The 17,685-nt window shown below is 40.1% G+C and overlaps 1 protein-coding gene across 1 annotated transcript; it reads left to right on the top strand.

Moving 5' to 3' along the window:
• Window positions 1-1,240: 1,240 nt before the first annotated feature.
• SSR3 (signal sequence receptor subunit 3) lies at window positions 1,241-17,421 on the top strand. The gene is made up of 5 exons (XM_082685528.1): window positions 1,241-6,764; window positions 7,927-8,053; window positions 10,851-10,949; window positions 15,471-15,602; window positions 17,103-17,421. The coding sequence occupies exons 1-5, from the start codon at window positions 6,632-6,634 to the stop codon at window positions 17,167-17,169; spliced, it is 558 nt and encodes a 185-aa protein (XP_082541654.1). The 5' UTR covers window positions 1,241-6,631; the 3' UTR covers window positions 17,170-17,421.
• Window positions 17,422-17,685: the final 264 nt, after the last annotated feature.

Here is a 17,685-nt window from a genome sequence, read left to right as displayed (position 1 = left end):
CATGACTATATACTCATATAGCTCTTCCTTTTACCTAGAATTCCCTTCTTTATCTATTTTTTTTAGTATAGAGATGGACACTACTACTTAATTGGCAAACCATATGAAATAAATACAGAAATTGAATGAATTCCATTCAAGGCCTTCAATTCTTAACTGCTAGATTGTTGTTAGATTACATTGGCTGGGGCATGTGAAATATAAGAATTTTTAAATAAAGACTCCTAAAAGATGAGCAACAACTTACAAGTGAGCTTTTATTTCATCTAAGCCGTTCTAGTTGAAATTCGTGACCTACTTTATCTCATTTTCTGTTGCCATAGTGCTTAGGTTAAATGTGTAACTAAAGAAAATTGATTTCCCGTGCAAATCTTAATTTTTATTGTGCCCTGAAGTGCTGTGTGGATGGTGGATGTGTGGTGAGTCTCACATTTAGAAGATTCCAGGGGGCGTTTTGAGAGTTAAAGTATTATGGCCTCTATTTGTGGATATTAAGATAATATATTTTCTGTAGATGTGTATCATTTAAAAAAATAAGTGGCGTTATGAATATCCTTAGGCGTAAAAGAAACAGGATTTTCTGACTGCTTCAGAAGCAGTCTCCAGTTTACATGGGTCAATCAGCATTTGCTAAAGAGGAAAACAGTATTTGTCTTGGAGATTATATACCTCAAGCTCAAAGAAAAATGCTTGTCCCTCAAATGTTTTAATGCTTTGTTTGATTTAACAATCTATTCTACCATAAAGTAAGCATTTAGAATTCTCAGGACCTTATTTTTATTTTTAAAAATAATAATAAAAACCCAGCTGGGAAACATTTGTCAATGGCAGGGTATAGGTTTGGTGAGTGAGAGAAGAGGCCTGGCCAAGTCTATGGGGCCAACATTCCCCAGGATTCTCTGTAAATGGGCACATTCCTTTCTGAAAGGTGAGGCTTTTCTCATTATGCCTGTTATATGGGAATTTCCTGAGTGCTGAGAGCAATAAAATGTCTTTTGTTATGTTAATGACTTTTGGAAGGCTACTAGGTAAACCAGGAATGGGTGCTGCTTGCCAGGGGAACCAGTCCTGATTGGAGGGCTAGACCTCTCAGCCCCATTCCCCTGACCTCTGGGGAGGAGAGAGGGGCTGGAAGCTGAATCAATCACAAGTGGCCAATGATTTAATCAATCAAACCTCTGTAATGGAGCCTGCATAAAAATCCAAAAGGAGGGGTTAAAGCTTCCAGGTTGGTGAACCGAAAGACTTCCACATGCCAGCCCCAAAGTCCATGGGGACTGAAACTCCTGTGTTCGGGACCTTGCCCTAGGTATCCCTTCACTGCTTTCATTTGTATCCTTTACTATCCTCTGTAATAAACTGGTAATCTAGTGAGTATATTGGTTTCCTGAGTTCTATGAGCTGCTCTGGCAAATTAATCAAACCTGAGGAGGGAGTCATGAAAGCCTCCAATTTATAGCGGGTTTGGCATCTGAAGTGGGATCAGTCTCCTGGGGCTGAGCCCTTACCCTGGGGGATCTGACCTTTTCTCTAGGTAGCTAGTGTCAGAACTGAGTTCAGGCTGTGGAACACCTTGATCAGTGTCAGAGGAGAACTGAGTTAATTGCTTGGTGGTGTAGAAACACACACTGCAACAACCTGAACATTTTTTCCTGTATTGAATACATTCAAGTCTCCATAAATCTGGGAATTTATGGGGCAGATTAAACTCCAAACATGTTGTGTTTGGCTTATTGCAGTTCTAAAAGAAAAAAACAAAACAAAAACCCCCAAACCTATTTCCTCCTACTTTCAGTGATTCTGACACCAACGTGTGGGTTTTCCTCCTTAAGCTATTGTCTAATTTTCAGTGGACACTAAATGGGTGTCCCAGAGCTTCACTCAATTCTTGACACTAACTGCCTGGAGTTAGCTTAGACCTCACGGGTTCAGGGCTCAGTCCCACAAGACTAAAGCCCACATCAGATGCTAATCCTGAATCCCAAATTGTCATCCGTGCTTCTGACCAACAGGCTAAAATCAAGGGATCCCACAACCCCCACTCCTCAGGTTTGGTAATTTGTGGGAACGGCTCCCAGAACTCAGGAAAGTGCTTTACTTAAGATTTCCTGTTTTATTATAAAGGATACAATTCTGGAACAGCCAAATGGAAAAGATGTATAAGGACAAAGTATTCAGGAAAAGGCACAGACCCACTGTGCTTTCTCTGCACCCCCTCCCTTCTCAGCAAAGGCTCTCTGAATCCCATTGTTAAGGGTTCTTATGGAGGCTCCCTTATGCAGGGATGATTGATTAAATCATTAGCAGTGGGTGATTCAGTCTCCAGCCCCTCTCTACTCTCTTCTCCCCAGAGCTGGTGGTGGAGTGGAATTAAAGTTCCAACCCTCTGGGGGCGCCTGGGTAGCATAGTGTGTTAAATTAAAGCCTCTGCCTTCGGCTCAGGTCATGACCCCAGGGTCCTGGGATTGAGTCCCACATCGGACTCTCTGCTTAGCATGGAGCCTGCTTCCTCCTCCCTCTCTGCCTGCCTCTCTGCCTACTTGTGATCTCTGTCTGTCAAATAAATAAACAGAATATTAAAAAAAAAAGTTCTAATCCTCTGTAATCTGGAGGCTGGTTCCTAGCCCAACAAGCCCCCACCCTCCAAGAGCCAGCTCATTAACACACTCAGGTGTGGTTGACAGGGGCTCATAAAACAAAAACAAAAACAAAAGCAAAAAAACAAGAGATGCTCCTCTCACTCCTATCACTTAAGTAATTCAAAGGATTTTAGGAGTTGTGTGTGAGGAATCTGGGCAGAAACCAAGTACATACTTCCTTATTATGTCACAGTTTACTTGTCTGGATGGTGCATGCATTAGATTTTGTTTCCTTTGCATTAAACGTTTTGGAGGAAAAGGTGATAGATTGCTAAGTTAGGTTGAACACAATTACTCATTTTTTCATTTGTATGTAAAATATGTTTATATTTATTTCACTGTATTTCTAGCTCGTTTTCATTTTTGAAGTGTTTTTGCTTCGCTGCAGGTGTTGTTCAGGCTTACAGAGGGAAATGAGTAAGGCCTGAGGCCCTTTGAGCATCTAATTTCCCCTTTAATTTATGGCTGCAGGTCAGTTATGGTTTATGGTTTCCACCTCTTAGTTAGCTCTGTTTCTGTAAACCTCTAACAACTGTGTTTCTTTCTGACATCTTATTTTCACACTCTTTAAGTCTGACTCCAGTCCGAGAGCCCAGGCTTGCTCAGTGAGGTTTGCCTGTGGGTTTGGTACAGGACCCTATCTGTGCAAGGTTGTTCCTGCCAGAGCTGCAATGTGACAGGACTCTGCATGGCAACTGGTCCACAAGAAACTAGGCTCAGCTCTTTGCTCAATATGGGGCTTTGGGGGACAAGCACTTAGATCTTGAGACCCCGCTGGTACAGAGGAGACCAGAACTCATGTGTAATTAAGTGCACATCCTAGAGTCGGATTGCCTGGGGTTCATAATTTGACTCCACCAATTACTGGTTATGGGATCTTAGGTGAGCTACTTTTCTAATCTGTGCCTCCATTTCTTCATCTGAGAAATGGGGATAATAACACATATCATAGTGTTGCTATAAGAATTAAATTAGATGATATATCAAGAGCCTAGCATAGAGCTGGATGTATAATACTCAGTAAACATTGATTATTATAATCATAATTATGATTGTTATTTGGGTATTTCTAAGTCTCTTGCATAGTACCTTTTACATAGTAGCTTCTCAATAAATCTCAGCCAAATGAAGAGATGAACCAATGAATAAATCGCATACCAGTGCCTGAAATATGTAGTTTGGCTGAGTAAATCATCTCCTAGGTGTGGCACTCTAATATATTAAGCCTAGAAACTAACAGAATTGTTTAATCTCTTCTTTCAAAATTCAATTCCACAGTGAGATTTCCATTTCAAATGGACTTTGTATAATGAAGTACTTCTCTCTTCCCCTCCTACCCCAGAGTAGCCCATGATGATTCCTCTGTTTTTGTTTTTGTTTTTTTTAAGACTTTATGTATTTATTTGATAAAGAGATAAGGAGCACAAGCTGGAGAAGGGGGAGAGGAAGAGGGAGAAGCAGGCTCGCTGAGCAGGGAGCCCACCTGGGGACTCCAACTCAGGACCCTGGGATCATGACCTGAGCTGAAGGCTCAGGCCAACTGAGCCACCTAGGTGCCCTCATCTATTATTTTTCATAAGGTCCCTGTGAAAAGCTTATTTTTCTTTACTGGCTAAGCAATTTGCAGTGTCTGTCACGGAAAAGGTATACTAATTTTTAACTTGCTGGATTTTCCTCCACAAAGCCATCAGCAGTGGACGAAAGAAATTTGTTATCCTTGTTCCTGCCAGTAATAAATATTATTTCTTTAAATTCCGTCTCCCACCTCTGTTTTTCCCCACTCTAAGTATGAAGTGATGGAAATGTTAAGCCTTAAATTCATAAATCACAATCAAGCTGGGATGGAATCAAGTCCATTTAGTTCCTTCATAGAGTTGAACTATATTGAAATGGCCAAAATATATTGCAGTCTTTGTCTAGAATCCATTGGATACCCTTCCTTCTGTTCTTTCAGCACACATTTTACTCTGCTTTCTGTAATGTGCCATGGCCACATATGCCACATATGCCTAGATTTTGTCGTTTTTCAAAAGGAACTAGATTGCATTTGAGAAAACAGTGTTCTAGTACTTTTAGTGTGCTATCTTCATGTCTTTATTGTTACCATCACCAAAAAACCATTCTCTGTGTTTAACATCATTGGTTACACATTTCTTCATCTTATTCTTTATCTTACCATATAAAAAATTTAAATGCCTACATTTTAGATTCTCTTTGTTTCTTTAGTTTTTATACTTGGTTTGCAAAATGTATTAATTCTTGGCTATCTCCTTTTAATCATTTCAATTTTATTTTTTAAATATATTTAATATTTCAAACTTTTATCTTTCCTACTTTGTTTAAATACTATTCTCAGGTGTAATTCTTCTTAATTTCAACATTGTTTCTTATTTAACTTTTAAATATCTTGATTTTTGTCCTTTTTAATCTTATAATATTCTGATTTTATCTTTTTATATCCTTGGCTTATAAAGAGTAAATCTAGGTGTAAAGACAGATCCAAAGGTTTTGCTGATGAATTGGTCACAGATGGAGAGGGATAGAAAGGCATTAGTGTTGACAAATAGCATTTTAGTCTGAACAAATGGGTAAAAAATGGTGTGATCTATGACGGTAGAAAAAACTGAGAGGGGAGTATGTTGAAAGAGAAAGTAAGAGTTTCTTCCCTCTCACCACCATTGTATAATAAAAGAGCACTGTGCCATTTTAAAAGGACATATTGCAGATGTTTTTAAATGAATACTCAAGTTTCTGAAAAAAAAAAAATCCCTGGATGTTCTTTTTTTTTTTTTTTTTCCTCATTTTGCTGTTATTGATGAAGACGTCTCGCATTTATATGAAAGACTTATATTTCACGAAAACTTGCACTATGGTACCTATATAGAGACTAGACTGAAAGTTGCAGACAGAAAACTCCATTAGAATGGAAACCGTGGAAGTCAATTGCAATTTGGATGATACTAAGATGAAAGATATACTAATCTGTTGATAGGGAAGCTGAAGGTTGGAGAAGCTTGCCTGTTGCCAGTCATGTAGATGAAAGAAGTTTTTGCTAGGAATGAAGCTGAGGGTTTTTTTTGTTTGTTTGTTTGTTTGTTTAAAGAAAATGTGATAATGCAATGAGTCAAAACTGGTATCGGGTTGTTTTAATAGGCATATTCAATTTTCTGAGTTTCAGAGAAAGCCTGTCTTCCCAACATGTTCTTTACTTAGTATTATGCTTTATTTAGCACGGCTGTGGAGTCCACATTACTCCAAAGATTGAGTTGAAATAAAATAATTGTGTTCTGTAAATGTATTCGACTCCTGTTGAATATTCATCAATGAGACCAAGAGCTCTTCAAAAGCCAAAACGCTTTCTTTTTCGTGAAAAGGTAGACTGTTATTTTGTTGAAAAACCGCCAACACCCGGGAGACTAGCGCTGCTGGGCTCTCGCTCTCAGGGTCTTCACCCGCAAAACGAGAACAACGAGGTGCATGTCAAAGGATTTCGAGGAGATTGAAAGAGATGATGGATACGTAAAGGAGAAAGGACTGTACACGTCTTTGTTTAGCCATGTCTTTCTTCACTTCCTCCTTCAGTGGCCCAGTGCTGGGTACACGCAGAAGGTACGAACCCTACTCCTGTTCAACGACCGACTGAATGACTCAAGGCCAGAACAGTGTCCTGCTTTGGAATTCCAACGAAACGGGAAGCGTGACGGCACCTGTAAAATGGAATGTCAATGAAGTTTTCTCAAGTATCTACGGAACTACAAATCCCCGACTAGCCACGGGGCTGCCCAAGAACCCGGAAGTCTGGCCGGCTTGCCGAATCACACCGGGAGACGTCCCTGGCGCGGGCCAATCCTGGACAAGCTTGCTCCCGCGCCGCGCCGAGTCCCGCCTCCGCACGTAGCGCTGACGAGCCATTAGTGGATACGGCGGCCGTGGAGGCGGGGCCAGTGGCGTTTACCCAGCACCGCCCTCCAGGCTCGAAGCTCCGGTCTACCATGGCTCCCAAAGGCGGCTCCAAGCAGCAGTCCGAGGAGGATTTGCTTCTGCAGGATTTCAGCCGCAACCTCTCGGCGAAGTCCTCTGCTCTCTTCTTCGGGAATGCCTTTATCGTGTCCGCCATCCCCATCTGTGAGCGCCGGGAGCAGGCGGGCCGCGGAGGCCGCCGGCGGGCGGGGCTGGGCGGGGACGTGGCAGGGCCCGGCCGACTGGCGGGAGTTCGCGCGGGGGTCTGGGGCCTACGGCCGGCGGCTGCCCCTAGTTCGTCCTGCGCACGGGGATAGCACGTAGTTTCTGTGGGCCTTAACTTAGTATACTCGACGGGGAGAGTGGTGGGAGGCATCCCAGGAAAGTCACTTGTGGCCCCGCTCCCAGACATCGTGATTACTAGATTGGGGATGGCGGCTCCCGTTGCACAAACCGTCTAGTTAAAAGATTTTGTGCTGACATTCATGCATATGTACTTTTTTTTACCCACAACTGTTTGCCGTTATGAGCTTTAAGACTGTATCGTTTACTTATTTTGGAAAAAACTAATGAATTAGGTCAGAGTCAAATTCCCATTAGCCCTCGAATTGAATAGAAGTGTAGCTTTGGGTGAAGCCCGGCACACTGCTGAAGTCGTTTTCCTAATTTGGTGAGAGGTTGCACCGCTGCCAAGAGCCGGCGCTCTCACTTGTTGAAACTTTTGAATGCTGTTAGGACAATTAGAATTCTCACTTAGATGGAGGTATTTTGCCGACTTGGGCAAAGGTGGTTTTTATAGCTCAGGTTTCCTGAATTTGAATCTCCTGCTTCATACTGCTTCACGTTTTTTGGGCAGTGAAGTCGAGATTCATTTTCCTTTGGCCTTCTAAAACCTCACTGGCCGCGCAGCACCGAGCGCTGCCTGGATTTCAGAGAGCCACGTCAGCATGTAAACTATGGGCGTGGGACTGCACGTGGAGTTTTGGAGCAGATCGTGGTTAGCTTAATAGTGCCCTGATGAATAAAACCTGAAGTCTGAATTGATTTTTTTTTTAATCCAGATTTTATTTTCATTTTAGAAGAAGTGGAAATCTCATCTGGACTAGTAATGGCTTCCCAAGCCGTTCTGTTTTTCAAGTTTTCTGAGCTGGGGACGTTTGAGACCTTAACTTTATCAGTTCTGAAGATCTTCTTAGATTGTGTTAGAATTCCTAACCTGGACTGTATTTTATCAACTTAGCTATAATTAATTGGGCAGGCCTTTGTAACTGTGTGGTAATGTTTTCCTTTTTGTATTCTCCCCCTCTCCCGTTCTATTTTAAATCAGGGTTATATTGGCGAATATGGCATATGGATCTTATTCAGTCTGCTGTTCTCTATAGTGTGATGACCCTAGTAAGCACTTATTTGGTAGCCTTTGCATACAAAAATGTGAAATTTGTTCTCAAACACAAGTAAGTATATTTGTGAAGCAAAAGTATGTATTATGTGTTGCACTTTTATATAGAAGGATGTCTTAAAGACCCTTTGTCTTGTTTTCAGTAAATATCAGTTTGAACTGTATATGTAAATAGGCATAGTAAGGCTATAAAGAATTATTAACTAAGCGAAGCAGACTGCTTCTGACACTTCTAGAAGTAGGTTTTGAGAGGGAAATTAGAACAGTTGAGCACTAGCCTTAATCATGGGGTTTGTCAGAAAAACAGCACCAAGTAAATAAACATTGCTGAAGTCAAATGAAATTCTTTCTGAAAATAACAGTTCTGATTCTCCATGTTCTATTTTTGGACATGAAAGAAGTGTTTTTTTGTTTTTTTTTTAACTGACATTTTTAATGCTTATTACATTTTTTCTTACAAGTATGTAAAAATGTAAAAGATTATCATATTTTTGCTAACTTAAGATCACACATTATATAAATCCTTTCTAAGTTTGTTGTTTCTATATTAGGCTCTTTGTGGTGACAAGGAATAGAAACATGTTGAGATGACCGGCACATGACAGGCATAGACTGGTTCTACCCCCCCGCCACCCTGCTCAGGTCATGATCTCAGGGGTCCTGAGCACAAGCACCATGCAGGCTCCACGCTCAGCAAGCATGTGCTTGAATATTCTCTCCCTCACCCCTTCCCCGCCTCTTCGCCCCTGCCCTCAATCTCTTTCCCAAATATATAGATCTTTAAAAAAAGAAAAAAAAGTTGAGATGATCTCAGCTAAAGGGATTAATTGTATGAAAACCAGCCTCAATGGCTGAAAGTGGCCTCGGCATCTCTCAGCTGTTGTCTTGGATCTGTAGACTCAGGTTTGTGTGATTACCTTTCTGTTAGACCAGCAGAGTGCTCACCTTTATCATCTTTCTGCTTGGCGTCCCTCTTTACCAACTGCCATTCCGGTTTCAGCTGTCTTGGACTCTGCTGTTCTGGGCTGTCTTTCTTGTGAGGTGTATAGTGAAGCCCTCAGATATGGGCACCCTGAATGACCAATCCTTTGTGATATCCTTGGAACTCACTCCTTTTGAGACTTCCCAGTTTTTGACACGTTTTGCATATTATTTTTCATTAACCTTTTTGGAATTAAAATTGTTTTTTTAAATCTCCTCATTTCTGCTCTGGACTTCTTGAGGGCCACTGCCATGTCTTTTGACCCTTACGACAGTTCTCGCTATATTTAGTTCAGTAAAATTTCAGTTATACTGACTTTATTTAATAGGTTCTGTCAGAGTGGAATCTTTTTTTTAATCATAGTTCTGACTTAATATTAAATGCTGCCACTCATATCGAAGCTTCTACAGTTTTACAAGATGTGTTAAAGCTTAAAGCCCCAGGAAGATGCAGGGTATGGGTAGGTGTTCATAGTTAAAGGGAAGATGGCTTATATGTTGACTGTCTGGATTCCATTCCCAGCTCTCCCTTTCTTAAATGTATAGCCTTGGGCACACATTTCATCTTTTTAGATGTCCCATTCCTGAGCTGTGCAATCGGGATACTAATGGTACCTCACAGATGGCGAGGATTAAATAAGATAATGCAGGTGACATGTCAAGCATAGTGAGCCCATAATGTTTTTGTGCAGTGTCAGAGAGATTGGGGGTGAGAGAGCCCGTATTAATTTTTTTCAAGGTTGCATGACTTTAAAAAAATGTTTGCAAAGATGTTTTGGTTTAAGAAATTAAATAGATGGTATTCTTCTTTTTTATTCTGGAACAGTTCTGAAATACGTTAAAAAAAATAACAGTAGAAGAAAAACAGTTGATTTTGTGGGTTATCTCATTTGGCTGAGTGCTGGGCCACCAGAATGACCTTTGTCTTGTTTTAGAGCATTCAGCATTGAGACTTACCAAGAGCCCTAAGACAGAGGGGGCACTTCTTGAGTTGTAATAAACCTGACAGGTTGTTATGAGTCTGTTAGGTGAAGATAGAATTTTAGAACTAGAAGAGAAATTAACTAGTTAATCTGGTTTGGTCTCTTCAGGAAAATTTGTCCTGTGAACACATGATTGACTATTTGTCTTAAAGATCCTTGGAGATAGCCAGCTCCTTTGAAAATAGTTATTTCTGTGTCCTATCCTGATGGGCTGTGTGTGTGTGTGTGTGTGTGTGTGTCTTTCCTTCCCTCTGTTCAGCTCAGAAGTGTTTCTGCTGTAAACCATATTCATTTTGTATCAGCTGGCATTTTTTTTTAAGTTTTTTATTATTATTTATTTGACAGACAGAGATCACAGTTAGGCAGAGAGAGAGAGAGAGAGAGAGAGAAGCAGGCTTTCTGCTCAGCAGAGACCATGACCCAAAGGCAGAGGCTTAACCCACTGAGCCACCCAGGTGCCCCGCTCCCCTTTTGTTTTTTAAGTCTACTTATATTTACTGGCATTGATACCCTGTATCATTTGTCAATGCCTTATCAAATTTATTTGTTGAACAAATAAATAGGCTAAAACACAATGGAGGTAAAATGATTTTTAACTAAATTGTGCTAAAAGCATTTGACTTCTTTACATATTAAATACCTAAACTTTGGAAAATTATTCTTTTTAAACAGAAGTCAAAACCAGTAACTAATAATCTCCATCTTGGAAGTTCTTGAAACTCTTTTGGCTCTTAGTATAATAAACTTGGAATTTTTCTGTCAAAATTATTCAAATGTAAAGTATCTTATAGTTGCCAATACAAAATATATAAGTACAGAGTGTTTGATAGGGTGATGTTCATTCCTGGAGCATGTGGAAACTTTTTTTCTTCTTTTTTTTCCCCCCAGAGTAGCACAGAAGAGGGAGGACGCTGTTTCCAAAGAAGTGACTCGAAAACTTTCCGAAGCTGATAACAGAAAGATGTCTCGAAAGGAAAAAGATGAAAGGTTGGACTTCTGAATTGTTGGAGACAGTCCAAAAAGGGGTTACTTTGTAGAAAATTAAGTTTTTGGTTGTTGCCCAGATAATGTGGATAATGGAATTGCCTGAGGTTAAACATTGAGAAGGTGGATAATAGAATTGCATGAAGTTAAACGTAGAAGACTTAGTAATGGGAATAACAATCACACTAACATTTTGAGTTTTTACCACCACCAGATGCTTTTGTGTTATACACAATTCATTTATTTGTTTCCTTAAAGAGCTCTTTGAGGTAGGGCTGTTTGCATTTTACATCTGAAGAAGCTGAGGGCATAAATTCCCGTGTGGAGGTCAATCCACAGTAAGAATGAGGGCAATATGGCTTGGAGAGCTTGTTCTAACTTCTCTCCTGGAATTTCAGAGCCTGCAGAGCCTTATCCAGTGCTGGCTCTTCCCACTCTGGGTCTGAAGAGTTTACATTGCATTGTGTTAGCATTTTTAGGTGGTGGTATTTTCATTCCTGAGTTTCCGTAGGGACAGCCAGTTCTTGGTTATCTTTGTTGGTTGGGAAAGAGAAAACAGCTTGGTTTCTCTTTGTTGCCCAAATCTGTGCCACATTTGTTAGCCCTTCCCCCTCAGTTTTTCCTGCCAACTATTAGAAGGCTTAGTAGTCTAATATCTGAGTAACAGAAGTCTCTGAATAATTGAATAAACTTGTGCTTAAGAGTTGTTGTATAGGTTTAATACAGTCACGGGATGAGGTTTTCATAGATCTTAAGTTTTAGTATCTATAAAGTGCTTTGTGAAATGGAATTTTTAACCCACTTTGCCTCGGAAAGACTTTGTGGAGACTTGCCGTATTAAAGTGCATGTGAAATAAAGAAGTCCAATTTTGAAAGAGCAGAAACCTTTAAAATTAAGAAAAACTGGGTAAACAAGAATCTCCGAGTTAGGTATAGCGTTTGAGCATTGAACTTAGCTCTGAGCTTCCAAGTGTCAGGGGGAGCATCTGAGGTCATACACTTTCATTGTCTGATGAGAAGCAGCTTGTAAGTCCTTCAGGAAAGAAACTTTCCTGGCACTGAATCTTGGAAGGACTTTATCAATTGGATCCTTATTTAAGGGACACTGAGTAACTTAATGGACAGTGTCTTCTGGTGGTTTTGAAAAGCACTATAAAACATTATAGGAATGATCATCTCCTGTGGATCCTTTATAAAAACTGAAGAATACAATATATTTTTTAAGATGTTATTTATTTTTTTTATTAAGGTTTACAGCTAATGTGGGGCTCAAATTCATGACCCAGAGACCACAAGCTGTATGCTGTACCGACTCGGTCAGCTAGGTCCTTCCTGAAGGGCATGGTATTAAAATAGTGACAGTGAAGGCGTTTTTGCAGGGATATCTTTCATGAGATCTTGCTGCGCAGCTTCCTGATTATAAATTTTTGCATGGTGATAGAGGTAGGGAATCTAGAACACTTCAAAGAGATCTTTTTACTGAATTATAGTATTTATTAGAAAAGTGGTTCTTGAAGTATGCATCACAGCTACCCAATTTCAAAATGCTTGTTACAGCTCTATAGGTTTTAGGTGATGAATTATAGCAGAGATGGCAAAAGGGTCTCCTCTGCCCTCTGCAGACTTGCCTGATTGGTCTGGCACTTGTTCTTGATCCTGGGGTATGTCTCAGAATTTTTCTCAGCATGGTATTCAGGTAGTCACTACTACTAGATCAGAGTTGGAATTAGAAATGAAATATCTTTGCTATTGGCTGAATCAGTATTTCAAAGAGAATGAAGTGTAGGTTCTCTGGCTACATAAAATGCAGTGTCAGAAGGTTGTAAAATTTCTATTCTTATAATCAGTAGAAGTTTGTGCTGTTACTATTTCACAAAAACCACACCGGATAAAAAGTTTATCCAGGTGTTTACTCATGATTGACTGATAACTGGGACCAGGACTCCCATTAAGATCTAGTATTTTTCTCCCTCAAAAGTAAGTTGCCTCAAGAGATTTAAGAGAAGGCCTGTCAACACTTTGCCCTGATATGTATGTCTCAAAGCTCTCACTTACAGTCATTTGGATCATGTACCCCCTGCCACTTTGAAACTGTTTTGCCCTCCATTCAAGGTTGGACATTAGCTGAGGAGAATCAGAGATTCATTAATATTTATCCCTGGTGTGTGTTTTATTTCTTCTTGACTTACCAGTGGTCTCTCATTTAGCGTTAGGTGATTATAACAGTTCTTGGATTTGGTCTCAGTCTTTCTCTTCTAGGAGGTGCTCTTTAGAAAAATGACTCCTTGGGAGTGCTCTCCCAAACTAGATTCCTTACCAGTGAAGCTTTGGCAGAACTATTGCTGATGAGGACATTTGTGTGTTGGGGGGTGGTCTTCATTTTTTTTCTAAATGAAACAGGATATGAGTGGGCTAGAGAAAGTTCTGAAACCTGTCCAAGGCAGTCCTGTGTGTGCACTGATGTAACGCCTGTCATATTGGGAGCTGGGGTAACCTAAAGGAGTGAGCCACTTTTTTCATCTGAAGATGGTTCTGAATCAGGGCATGGCAAGGAGTTAGGGAGGAGTGCTCCTGTGGAGGTGGGATAATCTAGGCAGCTGTATGGAGGCATGCTAATAGCCTATTTAAGGAACCTGTCTTCCTTCAGTCTTGTACCAGAGACTTAAAAACAGTGGCACTTGTTGTCCATGTTCTCTAGCATTAAACCACGTTGGGTCTGTGCATCTTTTGGAGATGGTGGTTTCTTCCATCAGTGTTAAGCTGATAAAATGTATTTCTTTAAATTCCAAGTCCCATATGTTTTCTGAATTTACAGGTAAACTTCTCTGAAATCAGAAGCTGTTTTGTAGTTGATGGCTGTATTTAACATAGTATCCTTTACTTCCCAAACCTAACAGTGAACAGAACGTTGATGGTATCCATAGAGTTAAGGAACTGTGGCATTTATATTAGAGACCACAGACTTCTTGTGATAAAGTCAAGTTCATTTCATTTATCTTCTTTACAGTTGGGCTTGTTGACTTTGGACTAAAACATGTGGTGAATAAAATGCAGCAGTGGGCAATGACATTAGCCATAGTGCTGTCCTTAGGATTGGTGGAGGGAATCATCTAACCCCAGAGTAGTGGATCTTTGAGAGACAAAACATCAGTGGTGATGGCTTTCAACCTTTTTGATAATCACAGTGAAGTACTTCACCTTTTGACCAAATACACTCAAACATGCACACATGCAAATGTTTCACAAAACAATGATTATGGTGGTGATACACTTGATAATTATGTGGGTGATACACTCGATATTTTTTTTTAAAGATTTTATTTATTTACTTGAGAGAGAGCACAAACAGGGAGAGAGGAAGAGGGAGAAGCAGGCTCCCTGCTCTGCAGGGAGCCTGATGTGGGACTCGATTCCAGGACCCTGGGATCACTGAGCTGAAGGCAGATGTTTAATTGACCGAGCCACCCAGGCATCCTTGATACTTTTCTATTTTAAAAAATTCTGATCTTTTGGGGTGCCTGGGTGGCTCGGTTAAGCATCTGCCTTCAGCTCAGGTCATGATCCCGGAGTCCTGGGATCGAGCCCCAAGTTGGGCTCCCTGCTCCTTGGGGAATCTGCTTCTCTCTGTAACCCTCCCCCTTCTCCTGCATGTGCTCGCTTGCTCTCAAATAAATACATAAAACCTTAGAACAAACCAAAACAAAACAACTGGTTCTTGTTCCACTCAGTTACTTTCCCTGAGTGTTGAATCCACCCAACTGATTTCATGTCCCACTAATGGGTAACAACCTACTCTTTTAAACACTGCTTTACAAAGTTAATTAATCAAATGGAATAAAGGCTACCTTATTCACAGGCATCCTGTAGCTTCCTGCTGCCCATGTGAATAGGTAAAAGAAAAGGTTGATAAGGTTTTAGTCAATTAATAAAACATAATGAGTAAAATGGGTTAAATAAAAAGTAAATGGGTTTTATAAAAGTTAAAAAATCCTCTTTATGTTGAAGCACATTCTTTGTTTGAATCCTGTAAAGGTGGCTAAAGATAGTTGCAGACTAGTCTGCTTCTGTGAGCCACGGCTAGTTCTTGGTCCTTAGGATTTTCTTCAGGTATAATTGAAGGCTGAAATCTGGAGGCTCTTAAGAGTCTCAAGCCAGCAGACAGCCAGGAATGCTTCATCTGGTTACTGATCGTGGAGTTTGTTTTAGGTGAGGACCTAGAGAACTTCTCATGACTCTTTAGGCTGCTGATGAAACCAAGCCAGTTGGAATTAATCTGTCCCTTCCTCCAAAGCCCCGACTGGGAGCCTGGGAAATAAAGGTGATAGACTAAGCAGCTATTTTTATCAATTGAGTAAAATGTCTTTTTCAGCAGGAGAAAAGGGTACAATGCTGATTAAATTTAATATTAAAAACACATTCTGTCCAGAATATGTAAGGAAGAACTTACGTTATAGTGAATTAGAGCCATGTCGTATTAATATTTTAATACATATTTATAAACTTGATTGGTTTGTCTGTCTACAGAATCTTGTGGAAGAAGAACGAAGTTGCTGATTATGAAGCAACAACGTTTTCCATCTTCTATAACAACACCCTCTTCCTGGTCTTGGTCATTGTTGCTTCCTTCTTTATACTGAAGAACTTCAACCCTACAGTGTATCCTTTTAAAGGTTCATTAGCATTTTAAAAGTCTAGGAGCAGTAGTTTGTTTTGGTTTTGATTTATCCCAACTATTTTACTATGAAGAAAAACTGCCCAGGCAATCAGTCCACTGAATAGTACTGTGACCTTAGGCAAGTTTCTGGATTTTTAAAATAAGGGCTTTGGGTTTGATTTAAAGTTCTTTGAAGTTTATAAATTATAACTTCATGATAAATAACAAGTATTACAAAGCAGTCGTATATCTATGGTCATGTATATCCTCCTATTTTATTTATTCATTTAATTTTTTAAAAGATTTTATTTATTTATTTGACAGATCACAAGTAGGCAGAAAGGCAAGCAGAGAGAGAGGAAGGGAAGCAGGCTCCCTGGTGAGCAGAAAGCCCCATTCGGAGGCTCGATCCCAGGACCCTGGGATCATGACCTGAGCCGAAGGCAGAGGCTTTAAGCCACTGAACCACCAAGGCGCCCATATCCTCCTATTCAAAAATAAGTTCTGAGGATCAAAAGCAACTAGCCTCCTTTGGTAGTTCCTGCCATAAGTCCATGTGTCTCCTGACACTTTGGGGCTTTGGAATTGAGTGGATAGCCAGTGTAGCTAAATAGATACATTTCATAATATCTTTTTTTTTTTTTTTTTTTTTTAAAGATTTTATTTATTTGACAGACAGAGATCACAAGTAGGCAGAGAGGCAGGCAGATAGAGAGTGAGAGAAGGAAGCAGGCTCCCTGCTCAGCAGAGAGCCCAATGTGGGACTCGATCCCAGGACCCTGAGATCATGACCTGAGCCGAAGGCAGCGGCTTAACCCACTGAGCCACCCAGGTGCCCCACATTTCATAATATCTTAATAGTGTTTCAAGCTGCTCTTAAATTGAGCTTTGGGGCAGGAATCAGTCTTCTCTTTTTTAGGTAATTTATTGAAGATGTTAGTTAAGGATGTGCAGCCAGACTTTTAGCAGGTGGAGATTTTATGTAATAAAATAGACTTCTCTAGCTTGTATCTTCTGGGAATACTAGAATGGTTTGTCCTATACAGTGCCATTCTGAGGCTGAGAGTAGCTGTGAACTTTGAGAGCTTCCTTGCTTTTATACGCCAACTATAGCCAAAACACTGATGGACAGAGGAGACTTATTTTTCCTTTGTTCTTGGCCAGAGACAGGGAAGCTAAATTTCATCTTTCTGTTCATAGTCTTGATTAGCTCTTCTCCTTTAGGTTAAATGGAATTCAGATGTCTTCTTTGTGATCATGTGTTCTAGGTTTCTTTCTCAAGTGTTTTCTTTTTAAAATTGGGACACATTTCCTGTGAATGTTTTTCATTCTTTATAGCCTTCTGTCTTGTAAATTGCATTTGCAGACAATGGGACTGCACATCATTATCGTTTTACAGTGTCAGACGGGAAGCAGCACATTCCAAAGAGTTGGGCACTTTTTATTTTGTTGGAGAACTACTTTTGTGCTTTTAATCTTTCCTTAACATTGATTTTTTACAGGAATTATATTTTGTCCATAAGTGCTTCATCAGGCCTCATCGCCCTCCTGTCCACTGGCTCCAAGTAGACCGTACTGGCTTTGCCCCCTGGCTGTGTATCTACGGGTGGCCTGTGGTATTTGGCAACGTAGCAGGGTGGTCAGGGTGAGAGACCCAGATGTTTTTATAGTCTGCAGTTGGAGGGTTTGAAAAACCCAACAAAATGTAATTCAGTATTTGTTTATTGGCTCTTTTTTTTGACAGACTGTTGAAATTAAATGAATTGAAAGGGAAACTCAGAGTGCCAGGACATTTATTAAAAGGTTAAAAAAAAAAAAAAAGTGTCTCTCGCAATGTGCTGTAATCACAAGAGGAGAAAATAACTTGTTTCCTTGATCTGTCACAGGTCACAGTAACCTGGACTGAGCTGTTATTATTTATAATAGTAGCAAGAAGTTAATAAGTGGTTCCTTATGTTCTAACCATAATATCACAACTTTTTTTGAAAAATATTTGTAAATATCAGAATGAATAATCCTTTCCCCCTGGGGAATTGAACAGAAGCCTCATGTTTACAAGTCTCTGAATTTGTGATTTGAAATAAC

This window comes from Mustela nivalis (assembly GCF_964662115.1).
Source record: "Mustela nivalis genome assembly, chromosome: 1".
Classification (NCBI taxonomy): Eukaryota; Metazoa; Chordata; class Mammalia; order Carnivora; family Mustelidae; genus Mustela; species Mustela nivalis.
Note: the sequence above shows the minus strand (reverse complement) of the source record. Positions and strands in the feature narration are given on the sequence as shown.